At 37.7% G+C, this 18,222-nt stretch overlaps 1 protein-coding gene across 6 annotated transcripts in view; it reads right to left on the bottom strand.

The window, feature by feature from the left end:
• The window catches only part of PPP1R12A (protein phosphatase 1 regulatory subunit 12A), a 166,459-nt gene that overhangs the window by 75,009 nt on the left and 73,228 nt on the right, over window positions 1-18,222 (bottom strand). For all 6 annotated transcript variants that reach the window (XM_055358747.2, XM_031016581.3, XM_055358749.2 and 3 more), the window contains exon 3: window positions 912-1,030. In XM_055358747.2, the coding sequence (XP_055214722.1) occupies window positions 912-1,030 (119 nt within the window). The remainder of the gene's footprint in view (window positions 1-911; window positions 1,031-18,222) is intronic.

Consider the following 18,222-nt stretch of genomic DNA (forward strand, 5'->3'; position numbering starts at 1 on the left):
CATCCATTTGTTCAAACCAAAAATCTTAGAATCTTCTTTTTTTCACACCTTCTAGCTAATGACTCAATAATCCTCTTGGCCAAACCTTCAAAATATATCCATAATCCAATCTCTTCTCATCACTTCATCTACTACCAGTCAAAAATAAATCACTTTATTTTGTCTGGATTATGGCAGTTATTTCCTAACCCTTCTCCTACTTCTGTCCTTGTCTTCCTACAATCTATTTTCAACACAAGAGCCAGAGAGATCCTTTCTAAAAGTATAACAAATCATGTCAATCCTCTGCCTCAATCCCTCCATTGGCTTCCTATTTCACTCAGGTTAAAAGCCAAAGTCTTCCCAATTTGGGCTCATAAGGCCTTAGGTGATATGACCTCCTGCTACTTCTGTGACCTCATCTCCTTCCTGCCTCTTCCTCTGCTCTACCTCTAGCTGCTTCTCTGCATATACATGACACCCTCCCATTCTTGTATTCATTGCTCCCCTTGTCTGGAATGCTCTTTCCCCAGATCAACGTGACTCATTCCCTCACTGTATTCACATCTCAGCTTAAATGACCCCTTATCAGTGAGCCTTCTTGATCACACTATTTAACTTTGCAATGTGCCACTTACCCTGTGCACTTTCTATCCCCTTTGCCTGCTTTATTTTGCTCCAAAACTTTTACTTTCACATAATTTTATGCCTGATCCTGCTGCTTCTAACATTTCTTTTAACTTTAAAAATACTTAAAAGATAGAGTGGAGAATATTTTAGAAAACAGAAACATACTGTACTATTGTTTTGCAAGCTGAATTCATTTTTTTCATGAAATTATGATTGTCCTTCAATGTCAACAAATATTTTTGCTGGAAAAGTATCATATTCTTTCTAAAACATTTTTCCATTTAGGTTGCTTTTTATTTTACCTTGCCGATTAACTTCATTTTGAAGTAGCTCTTCCATTGCCTCCTCCTCCGCAATATCTAAAGGTGTATCTCCTTCACTGTTGACAGCCCCTACATGTGCTCCTTGACCAATCAAAAACCTGTAAAACCAAAGGAAAAATAGTTAAGCAAAAGATATTATCATTGAAATAAAACTAAATGCATAACCAATGAGGAAAGTTCCTATATAAAGCAGCAATAAAGGGCAGTATATACATTATTTAAATTTTAAAAAACTATCAGGCCAGGGGCAGTGGCTCACGCCTGTAATCCCAGCACTTTGGGAGGCCAAGGCAGGTGGATCACGAGGTCAGATCAAGACCATCCTAACACGGTGAAACCCTGTCTCTACTAAAAATACAAAAAATTAGCCGGGCGTGGTGGTGGGCGCCTGTAGTCCCAGCTACTCAGGAGGCTGAGGCAGGAGAATGGCGAGAACCCAGGAGGTGGAGCTTGCAGTGAGCTGAGATCAAGCCAAAAAAACAAAAAACAAAACTATCTAGAGCATGTTTCTTTTTTAAATTTATATTTCCTAATTTTTCTATAATGTACACACATTGCTTTACCAATACAAAAATTTTAATTTTTAATAATAATTAGAAAGTATTTCATAAAAATGCTAATTTTTAATAATAATTAGAAAGTCTCATAGGATCCACCTCCACTGAGACTTCTCATTACCTCCATATGGACTGGTTTCCTTACTGGTCTCTGTGCTCCCAATCTCATCCCACAAGCAAGAGTTCTTAAGCTGGGGTTCATGGGTAAAATTCAGAAGGTTCATAAAAAATTCAATTAACACAGATACATTAAATTATTGCTTATCATTATTTTAAAATTAGTTATTAAACCCACCACTAGGTCTTTTTATTTAATATTTTACTAAAGAAGCAGACAGATAATTATACTACAAATATATTTTTTAAATATTTTGATAAGTGCATTCCAATATAATTGGCTTCTGTGTACTCTGTATTTTATTTTAAGCATCCAAAACACAATTCTAAGAAAGTATCTATAGGCTTCATCAAACCTGCCAAAGGTATTCAGATACAAAAAGGTTATTAATCTCTTTAATCATGTCAACAGCACATCTCCCAGAGTCATCTACTGAACGATGTAACTAACCATCTATTACCCAAGTCAATTTCTTTTTTCTCTCTTTTTGTTTTTTTTGAGACAGAGTCTCGCTTTGTCACCCAGGCTGGAGTGCAGCGGCGTGATCTCTGCTCACTGCAAGCTCCACCTCCCGGGTTAATGCCATTCTCCTGCCTCAGCCTCCCCAGTAGCTGGGACTACAGGCACCCACCACTGCGCGTGGCTCATTTTTTTTTTTTTTTTTTTTTTTTTTTGTATTCTTAGTAGAGACGAGGTTTCACCGTGGTCTCAATCTCCTGACCTCGTGATCCGCCTGCCTCGGCCTCCCAAAGTGCTGGGATTACAGGAGTGAGCCACCACACCCGGCCTACCCAAGTCAATTTCTAACTTAAAAAATTTTTCGATGGCTCTACCATGCTAGGAGAAAAGATAATGTACAGCCCTCACTGATCTGGCCTTGTCTTCTTTTTCAGCCTCCTCCTTCTTCCGGCATCACACTTTAGGTACCAACAATATAGAACTACTTGTAGTTCTAAATTAAACCATTTGATTTGGGTATCCCTGGTTTTATTTTTCCATATATAAAGAATGGGTCTTTTTCTTTATGTTCCTAACCAGTTTAGCTCCTTCATACTTCGACTATATAAAAATATTCTAATTATAAAATAGTTTTTTTAAAAAAGTACACGTCCACAGAGGGAAAAAAGAACTCCTTTATTCCTCTCCTACTATTATGTTCCCTCCCCCAGACATAAACACTATCAACAGTAGGGCAAAAATCTTTCCAGTACCTCTGCCATAAATTTATATGTGTGTAAACATATATACACCACCACTTTTGGGGTTCTTTTTGTAAAGCACAAATTAATGAGATTATTCTAAATGAAGTATAATGTAACTCTTCCCTTCTAACACCTGAAAAATATTCCATAGTATGTCTGGTTCATACCTTCATTTAATATTATTCTCTTAATAGATGTGCACTTAAATAGACAGTTGAAATTAACAATTTTTAAAAAATTTTCCCAACATCATGAAGACAAAACATGTTGTCATTGCTTTAATTTGTATTTCCTGATTACACATGACACTGAAAATATTTAGATATATTTACTGGCATTTGTATTTCTCCTTTTATGAACTGCTTATGTACATTCTTTGCTGGTATTTCAAACGTATTCATTAATTCAACCAATATTTATGGAGTGTCTAGTATGCATCTGGCACTATGTTACATACCAGGAATATAAAGGTAAACAAAAAGAAACACAGAATTTCCCTTCAAAAAGTTTACAGTCTAGTAAGACAGTCAGATTAAATACACAAATAAATGTAAAGCTGTGGTAGGTCCTGTAACAGAATTAGGTAGTGTCTAGGATTAATAGGAAAAATGGATTTAGTGAAATCAGAAAAGGATTCTCTGATGATTATGTAGGTGCTAACAAAAGAGAACAGAAGGGCAATGTGCTGTAGGTGAGAAGGAACAAAATAAAGTCCTGTGATAGGAAGTATATACAGCCAGATGGAGGCCCAGTTCATTTTCCTTAGAATAAATGAAATAATTGATCAATCTCTATATCTTTTACACACACACACACACCCTCCCTCTAACAGTGGGTACCTAAGAGATAGAGGAAGAGAGATTTGTATTGGTTGTTTTGTGTGTTAACCAAGTTTTCTGTAATAAGTTTGTTCTGGACATGTGTATCTGATCACAAAAATGGCTACTGTATCATTCTGTAGTTTCATGTTTTGAATTTAAAAATATGCTGTAAAAGTTTTATCATCTTTATGGAAATTCTACAAACAGAAGTTAGACTTGAGGTAATTTTTCCTGTTTTCATAGTTTTGAAAATGTATATAAAACTAAAAAGAATATTTCCTCATATACTACAAATAAATAAATGAGTCTAAAGCAGAAAGGTAAGATACAGTGGAGTCTTGCTGTGCTATGCTCTGAGAGAATATGTAATTATTCTCCTAGGCAAAATTCCAAACAATTAGGAATATTTACATAAAAATACATCTATTCTGCTTGGGTATCACAAATCATTCAAAGGATACAAAGATTGAGAATAAAAGGAATATCTCAGACTAGCTGCAGCTTGAAGTACAGGAAGCAGAGTTTCAAGGAAATACCAGGTCAAAGCCAAATACGGACAATACAGAATTTAAACAGGAAGGATGTTAAGAGAAACTAACAGAGTAAAGTACCAAAACTGCTGGCAGGAAGCAGGGCCCAAAGCAATCCTTGAGCCAAAAGATTACATATGTGTGTATGTACATATGTATGTATGTATTTATGCATGCAAACGCACAATTCACAAACTTCTCCTGCACTCTAGAACTATTACTTGCAAATGTAAATGTTACAAAGGCACATTTGAAAAAATAATAATAAATAATAATAAAATCTCACAGATTGATTAATCCTATGGTGGATTAATTCTTATCTACCATAAATAGTCTGCAAAAGCAATTCAAAGGTTGGATGGGTGAAAAAAGCAGAAACTTTTATGCTCTGCAGACTTCGGGTTCAGTTCCCACCTCTGCCTGCTGACACCTGTGTGACATTCAAATATACAGTTGAGTATATAATACATTGTAGTTATATACTATTTAGTTATATGTTATATATATATATAAAACTTAAAATCTAATTTATAAAATAACTTTACAGGGCAATGTGGTTTAAATGAGTTAAAAATAAAATTAAAGTACTATCTGTTGTCATATGCAAAATTATCACATTTAGAAAGCAATGTTTCACTTTGGTAGGCCAAGGTGGGCAGATCATCTGAGGTCAGAAGTTCGAGACCAGCCTGGCCAACATAGCAAAACCCCAACTCTACTAAAAAAATACAAAAAAATTAGCTGGGTGTGGTGGCGCACACCTGTAATCCCAGCTACTTGGAGGCTAAGACAGGAGAATCACTTGAACCCAGAAGGCAGAGGTTGTAGTGAGCCGAGATTGTGCCACTGCATTCCAGTCTGGGTGACAGGGCTAGACTCCATTTCAAAGGGGGGGAAAAAAAGAAAGAAAGCAATGCTTAAGATAATGTTAAACAAACTACAGGCTATCTGGAATATGAAAATTTCACTTTGAAAGACCCTGGAGATATTGAAAACAGACATCTAGATTTCCTTCAGAACAAAAGCTGGGGTATTAGAAGCTACTTGTGTGGCTGTTAATTAGGAAAAATATGCCATACTTATTCTAAGATTCCTTGGAAAGAAAACAAACAAACAAACAAAAAAACAGATTTTCACACAGGTGTTCCAAACTGAAAGTTAGACGACTGGGCTACTTTTCAAATGAACAACCGTATTGAGTGCTTCAGGGTAAAGAAAATCAGGCCTATATTTTCTTAACAATACTTAGTAATTTCCTTAAGCAAATCAAAGGTAGTCAACATAAGAGATGCCACCTAGTACAGGATGAAATTCTTTTTTATCTTTATTTTTGAAGAGACAGTCTCATTCTGTTGCCCAGGCTAGAATGCAGCAGTGCAATCATAGTTCATTGTAACCTTGAACTCTTAGGCTCAAGCCATCCTAACTGCCTCGGCCTCCCTAGTTGCTAGGAATACAAGAACATACTACAACACCCAGCTAAATTAAAAAAAAAAAATTTTAGGGATGGGGTCTCCCTTTGTTGCCCAGGCTGGTCCCAAACTCCTGGCATTATGCAATCCTCCCACTTTGGGATTACAGGTGTGACCCACCGGGCCCAACCATGAAATTCTTAACAAATTGTAGAAATGAAAAATGGTAATCTGACAGATTTAATTGAGATTTATAATACTCTAGAAACTCTGATTTGATAATTTTAGATAGATAAGTGAGTAAGCTTCCAAATCAAGACATGATCCAAAAGGATTTTTACAAAATTATTTATGTGCTAACTGGAAAATCTAACAAAAGGTATAAAGTTAACAAAGCTATTGGTTGCAATGTGAATATGGTATATTAGATAAACAGGTGAGATTCTGGGTTAACTGACTTTGGAAGACAAATTTTGATAGTCTCCACTATCTTCTGAGTTTTGTCAAAAACCAAACCACAGAAGCAAATATTTAAGAAAAGGAAATAGCTATTTAAAAATTTTGATCTTTTAAGAAAAAATTTAAGAAAAACTTTAACTAGAAGCTAATGAGAACTAGTCTTTAAACTAGAAGCTAATGAGAACTTAGTGAAGAGAGACAAAGAAAGCAATTATCAGCAAGAGCTAAATATATTTAGTGTCCAAATTTAATGTATATTTTCTTATTCAGTTGATATGGTTTGGCTCTATGTCCCCACCCAAATCTGATACTGAATTGCATTTCTTAGTGTTGCAGCTGGGGCCTGGTGGGAGGTGACTGGATCATGAGGGTGGTTTCTAATGGTTTAGCACCATCCTCTTAGTACTGTCTTAGTGCTGATAGAGGTCTCACGTGATATGGCTGCTTGAAAGTGTGCAGCACCTCCCTCTTTGCTCTCTTTCTCTCTTCGCTGGCCATACAAAGATGTGCACACTTCCCCTTTGCCTTCTGCCACAATTCTAAGTTTCCTGAGGCTTCCCCTGCCATGCTTCCTGTACAGCCTATGGAACTGTGAGTCAATTATACCTCTTTTCTTCATAAATTACCCTGTCTCAGGTAGTTCTTCATAGCAGTGCAAGACTGGACTAACACATTATTGTAGAAAAAGTAGTATTAAAAATTTATTTTAACCAATATACAAAGTTTTAAAAATCAGAAAGTCAGCAAAATAGCATTGCAATAGTTATATGCTTCTTGAAAATCTGAAAAAATTACTCAAAGCCATCCTAGGAGAAATTATGAAAATTAAACTATCTGAACTATTCAAAGATTAAGCAGAACATTACACTATTCAGAAATAAATGCTATTTTCATTAGCAAGTCTCTGAGCAACAAAATGCAAAATAGTAAATAATCTTATGATTATTTCTCATTAGTAGAAATGCACTTTCCCATTTTCTTTTGAAAGTTCTGTATCCCAATGAAAGATACTGTGTAACATTATGAATCCAAACAAAAGTTCTGACCTCAGACCTTTGAAAGTTTTCTTAAAAATAACAGTTCTTTTCTATCAGTACTTAACAAACGTGACATGTAGTCTCCATGATTTCTGATGAGAAATCTGCTGTCATTCAAACTATTTATCCCCCCTCTGGTATAGTTTCTAATTTCTTTCAAGATTTTTTAATCTTCAATTTTCAAAAGTCTGCATATGCCATGTCTTGGTGTGGACTGCTTTGGTTTACCCTGTTAGGAGTTTGCTAGGTTTCTTAAATCTGTAGGTTTATGTCTTTTGCCAAATTTGGGAAAAGTTTTCAGTGATCATTTCTTTTAATACTTTTCCAGCCATGCCCTCTTTCTCCACTTCCTCCGAGAGATCTGATGGCATAGATGTTTGCTCTTTTGCTACAGTCCCTGAGGCTCTGTTCATTTTTAGCCTATTTTCTCTCTGCTGTTCAGATTTGGCAATTTCTATTGTTCTATCAGTTTACTGAGTCATTCTTCTATTTCCTCCATTCTGCTACTGAGCCTATCATCCATTGAAGTTTTTAATTTAGTTACTGGATTTTTCAGCTCTAAAATTTCTATTTGGTTCTTCTATTTATTTCTTTGCTAAGACTTTCTATTTTTTCATTTATTTCAGGCATGCTCATTCATAATTGCTTGCTGAAGCATTTTAAGATAGCTGGCTTTATAATCTTTGTCAGATAATTTTAATATCTGTTATCCTGGTGTTCATCTCTATTAATTGTCTTTTTTCACTCAATTTGAGATCTTCTAGGTTCCTAGTATGACAATTTTTTCTCTTTCTTTCTTTCTTTTTTTTTTTTTTGTGAGACAGGGTCTCACTCTGTTGCCCAGGTTGGAGTGCAGTGGCATGATCACAGTTCACTACAGCCATGACCTCCCCAGCTCAAGTGATCCTCCCAACCTAAGCCTTCTGAGTAGCTGGCATTATAGGCATGTGCCATCACGCCTGGCTAATTTTTTTTTCTTTTTTTGGTAGAGATGAGGTTTCGCCATGTTGCGCAGGCTGGTCTCAAACTCCTAGACTCAGGTGATCCACCCACCTTGGCTTCCCAAAGTGCTAGGATTACAGTTGTGAGGCACCACACTCAGCCAGACAATTTTTAATTAAAATCTGCACACTTTGGGTATTATAAGACTCTAGATCTTACTTAAATTTTCTGTGTTAGTTGGCTTTGTTTGATTTTGCTCCAGCAGAAGAAGATAGTGAGGAGCCATTTCATTTTGGCAAGTTGGGGGTAGATGTTCAGGTTCCCCACTTGTCCTCCATTTACACTACAGATGGGGCAGCTTCTTGATTCCCCTGGGCTGGGTGGGAATCCTGACTCTCCACTCCACCTCCACTGACATGTCTCTGGCTGAGAAGCTACTGCTCCCATGTAGCCTCTACTATACCCCTGGGTGCTGGGGGTTGGGGTGCATAGGTAGAGAAAGGCTTTTTTACTGCTTAGAAGTGGTGAAAGTATTCATTCTCCAATAGGACTCCTCAGATGCCACTTAGCAGGGAAGGACAGAAGCTCCTCTTTACTCCCAAATAAACGTAGAAGTTTTAGCTTCCCACATGGTCTCCAGTAACACTACAAGTTGGGGAAAGGCTAGTTAACCATTCTATGGGAATTAAAGTCCCAACTCTGTACCTGGCCTAATCTGACACAATTCCAGTGGAGGAAGTGTTAGGGTGCCTCATAACAGCTTGGTGAGGATGGAAATCTAGGATCCCTACTTGGCCTTTGCAGCTATGAGTGTGACCAATGTTTTTTTCTGTGGTGTTTGGTTGAAGTAGAATGGTTATTCTCAAAAAGTTTTCTGTCTTGCTAGGGTGTCCCTCTACTAGTATTTAAAAGATTGGGCTTTTGCTGGCACTTTCTTTGTCTGTGGCCATTGCCCTTCTGGGTTATCAGCTTCTTTAGCTCTAATTATGGAATATATGAGGCTAAAAGAAAAGGCAGGGAACTACTGCTGTGTCATTATTTGGGTCCTGAGATCCCTAGCTCCTCTGCCTTATTCTCTCCACCTTTCAGAGTCTTCTTGTGTTTTACATATAATATTCAGAGTTTTTAGTTGTACTCAGCATATAGTACAATTAATTATACCAGTAACAAAGACCAAGCTAACACTTATGAGAGAAATTAATCTATTTGTCAAAGGGTCACCTAGATTGCCATTTATAAAAGATAAATTCACAATCAGGGGAAGTATTTACATTTTCTTCATAAAGTAACTCTTAAACATAGGAAATGCTCAAGACAGAATCTTCCTCTCAATTTTTCCCTAGAGAATTGATTCTAAACCTCTTCAATCATGTATTAACTCTTGAAAACCATGTATTTATTAAAAACATTTACATGCCTTAGCATCTTTATTACTGCAACTTCCAATTCTCAGAGGCAAAAGTACTACTTATTGTTTAACAATTCTAAGATGCGCATTTCCTACACATTTTAATGTCATTGAAATCTTCTACAATCAATGAATCTTAAAATCAATGACTTTGTATAATTGATGTTGGCCAGGTGGCAGACATGACTGGGTTGTCATTATCATCCACATGTGACACCAGTCACAGCTATTCATACTGTTTTCACTTCAGTTGAGTTATGTGTGTTGTTGGAATCGTATCTGTTGACCTTAACTATTATATAAAATTTCTTCTGGATGTTGTCTGAAAACTTTATGTTGATATTTTATGGTAAGATCAAGAAAGTGCCAAAATCAAAGCTTGCAGAATGCCTATCAGTGACGCAGAAGAAAATCCCAAGCAAGCAATGTTATATACTCTAAGCAGCACAGAGAATGATACTGTGTGTGTGTGGCGGGGGGGCAGGGGAAACTTACGGGATAAAAACAAATACTGCACCATAATTTTATTTAATTTTTAAAATCAGTATTTATGATGTTACAACGATGGCACCTTAGATCTGATGAAATCCAGTATGTGCATTATAAATATATCCAAAATATTTCTGGCTTCCTACTGTACTTTTTCCATTGATAGCTCAAATTAGACCAATCTAAATTAATATTCTACTACACTGTCTCCCTCTTCTTCAGCTTCCCCTAATTCCGCTCTTTAGATCCCTTAATAAGTTTAATGGTATCATTTTCCCAATGACAAAGGCTAGAAAGAGAGGCAGAATAGTGTAGTATCTAAAATGCACATTTGAAAAGTTAAGACTGTGTAGGTTCAAACCCTAGCTCTGACACATATTTTGTGTGATTTCTCTCTATGACTCAGTCTCTTCATCTATAATTTTTATTTTTTTTAACTTTTTTTTATTCTAGAGATGGAGTCTCATTCTGTGGGTCAGGCTGAAGTGAACAGGTGCAATCATAGTTTACTGCAGCCTCAAACTCCTGGGCTCAAACGATCCTCCCACCTCAGCCTCCCAAGTAACTAGGCCTACTGGCATGCACCGCCAGGCCCAGCTGATTTTTTTGTTGTTGTTGGTAGAGATGGGGTAGCTATGTTGCTGAAGCTGGTCTATAACTCTTGGCCTCAAGCAATCCTCCCACCTAGGCCTCTCAAGGTGTTGGGATTATAGGTGTTGGCCATTGTGCCCAACCAAATAACAATTATTATTATTATCATTATTATTTTGAGATGGACCCTTGCTCTGTCGCCCAGGCTGGAGTGCAATGGTGCTATCTCCGCTCACTGTAAGCTCCACCTCCCGGGTTCACGCCATTCTCCTGCTTCAGCCTCCCGAGTAGCTGGGACTACAGGCGCCTGCCACCACACCCGGCTAACTTTTTGTATTTTTAGTAAAGACGGGGTTTCACCGTGTTAGCCAGGATGGCCTCGATCTCCTGACCTCGTGATCCGCCCGCCTCAGCCTCCCAAAGTGCTGGGATTACATGTGTGAGCCACCGCGCCTGGCCCCCAAATAACAATTATTAATACAGGTCTATTATCTCTCGCCTAAACCCAAATTTCAAAATTGTTCATATTTTTTTCACCCTAAGAGGTCTGAGAAAAACAAACAAAGAAAACTTCATGTCTTTGTTACTGTGAATAGTGCTGCGATGAACATATATGTGCATGTATCTTTATGGTACAAATTTATTTTCCTTTGGGTATATAACCAATAATAGGATTGCTGGGTCAAATGGTAACTGTTTTAAGGTTTTGAGAAATCACCAAATTGCTTTCCACAATGGCTGATCTAATTTACATTTCCACCAGCAGAAGAAAAGTAAAAGTTTTTCATATTTTAGAAAGATAATATTATGGATTATGTAACACTCCCACCAGGTCTGGGACAGCACTCCATAACCAAACACAAAATTATTTCTGCAAAAAAAAAACAAACCACACATTTACAGTTAAGTGAGATAAAGACTACAAATAGCCTCCCATCAGTGCAGGTCATTATCTGTTGCCAAATGTGCCTACAACAAACTTAAAATTTACGTTTTCATTTTTTGCAGTTTTGGAGGTTTATGCATAAGGACCTGTGGGAAGTAGTACATTTTTATGTGACTGTTAGGATGACTGAAATTATGTTATCTAAAGGACTTAGAACAGTAAAAAAAAAAAAACACACACAGTAAGCACTTGGTAAATGTTAGCTATTTATCATCATTAGCACCACCTTTGATTTTTCTTCCTACCTTAGTACTTAGATCCAGTAAATCACACCAAGACTTATCAATTCTATTCTCCAAATTTCTTTCAGATCAGCTCTACTTCCAATCTCACTGCCACTGCCCTAGTTTTCTTGCCCAACCTCTCTAATTTGTCAAGAATCTTCCAAAAAAAGTCTGAAAGGTCATCACTTCCCTAAAACTGCATCACCATCAAAGGACAAACTCAGCCTGGCATACAAATCCTTTACGTTGTAACCCCAGCTGACTTTCCCAGTCTTATCTGCTACCCTCTCCATATTCCACTAATGCCTTCTCTCCAAGAAATTATGGCTCCAATAAGGCCCTTCTGTTTAATGCAATCAGAACCAGTATTTGCTTGGTTAACCAAAAAGGCTGACTGAAATAGGTAATCATAAAATATAACACATATGCATAAATAATGCATTTATTTAATCATACAAGACATAAATGCATATTTATTTATCCATCCTTTAGTGAAGACTAGTCTACTTCTTTGGACGATATCTTCATGACTATAAATCCATGCTGTCTTTCTTGCATAAATGATATCCGTAATGTGTTATCAAGACTTCAAACTGTCTTTAGAATGAACCAAAAACTTGAAGTCAACAGCAAAGCAATTTGAGTACACAATCCTTCTAGTTCTTTTTTTCTTTCAGTCTTTGAGTTGTCTCACCCCCATCTAATTAAACAACAACCATCCTTTTAGGGCACTGCCATTGAGTCTTTCCAAAGTATTCAACTTTGTTATCTTTGCAACAATATTCTGGTTTTGCATATGACAGGCATTAACAGGTAGAAAACACATACAAATAACTTTTGGCAGGTCTGCAATTCAAGTGTTGGAAACAGAACTGTGAGCTTAGTAGAAGTGGCCTATTAGCTACAATGTTTAAGCATATGGATATCAGTCAATAAGTTTTAACAAAGAAATGGTAAGTATAAATACAGTGGTAGCCAGTTAAAAGAACTTTACCATATATTATTTCTCATTTGTGAATGACATGACTTTCCTCAGGCAGCTCCCAACTCGCAGAGGCAAAAATTATGCTCATCCTTTTCCAGCCATCCTATTACTGGGTATATACCCAAAGGACTATAAATCATGCTGCTATAAAGACACATGCACATGTATGTTTATTGTGGCACTATTCACAATAGCAAAGGCTTGGAACCAACCCAAATGTCCAACAATGATAGACTGGATTAAGAAAATGTGGCACATATACACCATGGAATACCATGCAGCCATAAAAAATGATGAGTTCATGTCCTTTGTAGGGACATGGATGAAATTGGAAATCATCATTCTCAGTAAACTATCGCAAGGACAAAAAACCAAACACCGCATGTTCTCACTCATAGATGGGAATTGAACAATGAGAACACATGGACAAAGGGAGGGGAACATCACACTCTGGGGACTGTTGTGGGGTGGGGGGAAGGGGGAGGGATAGCATTAGGAGATATACCTAATGCTAAATGACGAGTTAATGAAGAGTTAATGCATGTACACATATGTAACTAACCTGCACATTGTGCACATGTACCCTAGAACTTAAAGTATAATAATAATAAAAAATAATAAAAAAATAATAAAATAAAATAAACGAATGTTACCTCCTCCAGAATCTTTCTTTAATTGGCCTAGACAGAATTAAGCACTTCTTCCTCAGAGTTCCTTATATACTGGTCCATTTAGTCTACCAAGTATTAGAGTTAATTGACTTCACATGTATCTATCTATAAGCCTGAAGATGAGAATCTATGTTGCAGTCATTTTCAAATCTCACAGTGCCCAATGCTACTATCACTTATGATATAATGAAAAAAATCATCAGAATTTACGTCTCAAGAATGAGAGTTCAGTTCTGATTGTGAAACAGGAATAACAGTGAACATTCCCATAAATTTCCATGAAAAACCAAGTAAGAATGTATATGGGAACATCTATAGCTTTTAGCAAATGTATCTCATTATTATTATATAAGGGTATAAATACCCCAAATAAAATTTTAATATTTTCCTAAGATCTTAATTTCTCCAAGACTTCTAATCAAAATACATGATATGCTTTGTACTAATAAAGTATTCTTGACAAGAAATATGTAATAAAATTGAAATTCATGGATTTGCCGACTTTCCTATGGCCCACATAACAACATATGAATGAAAATATGACAAATTACTACTTCATTCTCCTCTGCTCCTCTCTTCTAGACAAGTTTGCCCTAAAACCAAGAGACAAAATGACAGTTTCCTTTGTTAAATAATCTGGGAAACCCAAGAGCTTACCTATTTTTCACTGAAAAGTGGTAACCAAAAATTATATTATAAACAATAACAACTAATTCAGCTAATATTTACTGAATAGAAATACTTGCCACATATTGTGCCAAGTGTCTTATACACATGATCTCATTTAATCTTCACAATCTTATAAATTAGGTACAAGTATTAATATTTCCATTTTATGGATGAAGAAATGGAGGCTTAGGGAAGCTGGTAATTCATTCAAAGTTGACGAGAATTACTTAACAGAATTAAGATTTAAACAGAGTTGCCTAACTCCTGAGCCTGAGCTCTTAACTCCTATACTATAATATTTCTTGCTGGGGGGAGGTGAGGTTCAAGAATTTCTGAAATTCCTGAAATTTCTGTTTTCAAAGCACCAAAAATAACAGCATTATTGAATTCCAGACAGAAGAACCAGCAAATAGATGGAAAGGCCATGAGGCAAGATGCCTAGTCTGTTTAAAGGCTCAACCAAGGGACCAGTGTAGGTTTAGCACAAAGCCTAGAAAAGAGTGGAGGATGGAGTCACAGAGGTGACAAGGCACCAAAGCATACCTCTGTAGGCCACCAGAACTCTGGCTTCTACCCTGAATGCAGCATAAATCCACTGATAGGCTTTCAATAAAACTGTCATGTTACCCAACACAAAATAATTTAAAATGATCATTATGGCTACAACGCAAAATAATTTAAAATGATCATTGCGGCTACTGTGAAAAAAAATAGGTGTGAGAAAGATGACAGTTATGCCTACAAGGAGGCAACTGCAATAATTCCAGTGAAAAACAACAGTGGGAGGCCAAGGCGGGCAGATCACAAGGTCAGGAGATTGAGACCATCCTGGCTAACATGGTGAAATCCCGCCTCTACTAAAAATACAAAAAAAATCAGCTGGGCATGGTGGCACGTGCCTGTAGTCCCAGCTACTCGGGAGGCAGAAGCAGGAGAATGGCATGAACCCGGCAGATGGAGCCTGCAGTGAGCCGAGATCGTGCCACTGCACTCCAGCCTGGGCAACAGGGTGAGACTCTGTCTTTAAAAAAAAAAAAAGAAAAGAAAAAAAAGAAAAACAACAGTGCTCAGGATCAAAGAGAGATGGAAAAAGGTAATGAGAAATAGATACTGGATATATTTTAAAGCTGAGCCAACAGAAATCTTAGGATTCTGTTGGATGTTTATAAAATAAAGGCTATAATGCAGAAGAAAAGCCAAGCCATAAGTAAGTCGCCACACATATTTCAAAGTTATATCCTTAAATAGCTAATTCTTTAATGATCAAGTGACAAAGCTAATGAATGTTTTTCCATGCTGAAAATGTCACTGGGCCAGGCCTCATGGTTGACTCCTATAATCCCAACACTTAAGGAGGCCGAAGCAGAGGGATCACTTGAGGTCAGGAGTTTGAGACCACCCTGGAAAACACAGCGAGACTCTGTCTCTACAAAAATAAAAAATAAAAATAAAAAAATTAGCTAGAAGCAGTGGTGCAAGTCTACAGTCCTAGCTACCCCTGCTGAGGCAGGAGGATTGCTTAAGCCCAGGAAGTCCAGGCTGCGGTGTGTTATGATCATCCCACTGCACTCCAGCCTGGGCGACAGAGCAAGACGCTGTCTCAAACAAACCAACAAAATTCTATGAGCATTTTATAATAGGATATGAAATCTCCAACAGCAATGTCTATAAAATCACTCTAAACAAGAAGAAAAATACGTTAAGTGCACCAATTAATAGTCTACTCCATGAACTGTGAAGGCATATAATGCTAGGCTAATATAGGGCTAATTTCCCTCTTACATTGGAAAACTGAACACTAAAGCTATTCAAGATAAAAGCATGCCTTAAGTATTTGTAGTGGAAGCCTAAAAAACAAATGTGGTGGCAAAATTAAATAACAGAAAAGATTATATCCAAATAATTACACCAGAAACCAAAATGTTAATCATTACATTTTCTTATTCATATACAAAATATTTTATAGATAAACATAAAAATTCCTATAACTTGCAATAATACAAAAAAAAGGGACAACTCTAAGACTAAAATTATAGTCATTCAATTAACCAACATTCATTGGTCAATTAAGAGGGACACACCGAATAAATGATAAACTATAATGAATACTACGCAGTGGAGTACTACAACTGAAAAGAACAATGACGAGTATCTCTACACTCCAGTAGATAGTGATCTCCAGAATAGACTGTTAAGTGAAAAAAGCAAAGTGGAGAAATACGTGTGTGATATTCTATCATTTATTACAAAAGATGGGGGGATTAATACTTCAATAAAAATAATACTTTTATTAGCAAACTAGAAGATAGTTTTTTAAACTTTTTTTATAGGGTATGGGATGAAATATGGTGGTAGAGCAGGTATTGCCACTGGAGCTAGTATTTTACGTAAATTATAAAACAAAATTAAAATTTTAAAAAGTAAACTCAAGTGAATTCAACACATAGTAACCTGATGGTATATTCCAAGTTGAATATACTAACGACAAAAAGAAATGCCAACAAAACAAAACCCTCAAAAACAAAACTTTGAATGATTTCAGTAATCATACTGGTGGTGGTGGTGGTGGTGGCATTATTATACTCTGTGTAATACATGATGAAGCAAATTAGTAATTACGTGTTACTTTAATCCTGTGCTTCCCAGCAATGTATGAGAGGAAAGACAGTGACACAGGTTAGAAGAAGTTAAAGAAAAAAACACTTTGGTGCTGATTTCGACCTGGAAACAATGACCAACCCAATAGTAATGAGCACTCTCAGTAGCCATCCTAAGGAACAGGGTTTCTTGGAGAAATGAGGACTCCAGGCCTTGGGCAGGAATATAAAAGATTAGTCTGGAAAATCTTGCAACACCAGAGAGTAAGGAAACTTTTAAAGACTACTTTATTTGGTCATGTCCCAAGGTCTTAGGAAGCCAACTTCAAGAGCCTCTCAATGACCAAACATGGTTCAATTTGCCAGCTGATAAGGATAATAGCTGCAATGGACTGAAACACATCAATATGTTCAAACGGGAGTCACTTCCAAGATGTCCAAATAGGAACAGTTCTGGTCTGCAGCTCCCAGCAAGATCGACGCAGAAGACGGGTGACTTCTGCATTTCCAACTGAGGTACCTGCTTCATCTCACTGGGACTGGTTGGACAGTGGGTGCAGCCTGCAGACGGCGAGCTGAAGCAGGGCGGGGTGTTGCCTCACCTGGGAAGCGCAAGGGGTCATGGGATTTCCCTTTCCTAGCCAAGGGAAACCGTGAGTGACCGTACCTGGAGGAGCAGTATACTCCCGCCCAAATACTGCACTTCTCCCACAGTCTTTGCAACCAGCAGACCAAAAGATCCCCTCCCGTGCTTGGCTCGGCGGGTCTCACACCCTTGCTCACTGCTAGCACAGCAGTCTGAGATCGACCTGCAATGTGGGAGCTTGGCGGGAGGGAAAGGGCATCTGCCATTGCTGAGGCTTGAGTAGGTGGTTCTAGGCTCACAGTGTAAACAAAGCGGCAGGGAAGCTAGAACTGGGCAGAGCTCAGCAAGGCCTACCGACTCTCTCGAATCCACTCTGGGGGCAGGGCATATTGGAACAAAAGACAGCAGACAGCTTCTCCAGACTTAAACGTCTGTGCCTAACAGCTCTGAAGACAGTAGTGGCTCTCCCAGCACAGCATTCAATCTCTGTAAACAGACAGACTGCCTCCTCAACAGGGTCCCTGACCCCTGTGCAGCCTGGCTGGGAGACACCTCCCAGTAGAAGAAAACAGACACCTCATACAGGGGGGTGCCCTTCTGGGACAAAGCTTCCAGAGGAAGGATCAGGCAGCAATATTTGCTGTTCTGCAGCCTCCACTGGTGATGCCCAGGCAAACAGGGTCTGGAGTGGACCTCCAGCAAACTCCAACAGACCTGCATCTGAGGGGCCTGTTAGAAGGAAAACTAACAAACAAAAAGGAATAGTATCAATATCAACAAAAAGGACATCCACACCAAAACCCCATCTGTAGGTCACCAACGTTAAAGACCAAAGGTAGATAAAACCACAAAGATGGGGAAAAACCAGAGCAGAAAGGCTGAAAATTCCAAAAACCAGAGCACCTCTACTCCTCCAAAGGAACACAACTCCTCACCAGCAAGGGAACAAAACTGGGCAGAGAACGAGTTCGACAAAGTGACAGAAGTCAGCTTCAGAAGGTCGGTAATAACAAACTTCTCCGAGCTAAAAGAGCATGTTCTAACCC

Source organism: Gorilla gorilla, chromosome 10 (genome assembly GCF_029281585.2).
Source record: "Gorilla gorilla gorilla isolate KB3781 chromosome 10, NHGRI_mGorGor1-v2.1_pri, whole genome shotgun sequence".
In the NCBI taxonomy this organism is placed as follows: domain Eukaryota; kingdom Metazoa; phylum Chordata; class Mammalia; order Primates; family Hominidae; genus Gorilla; species Gorilla gorilla.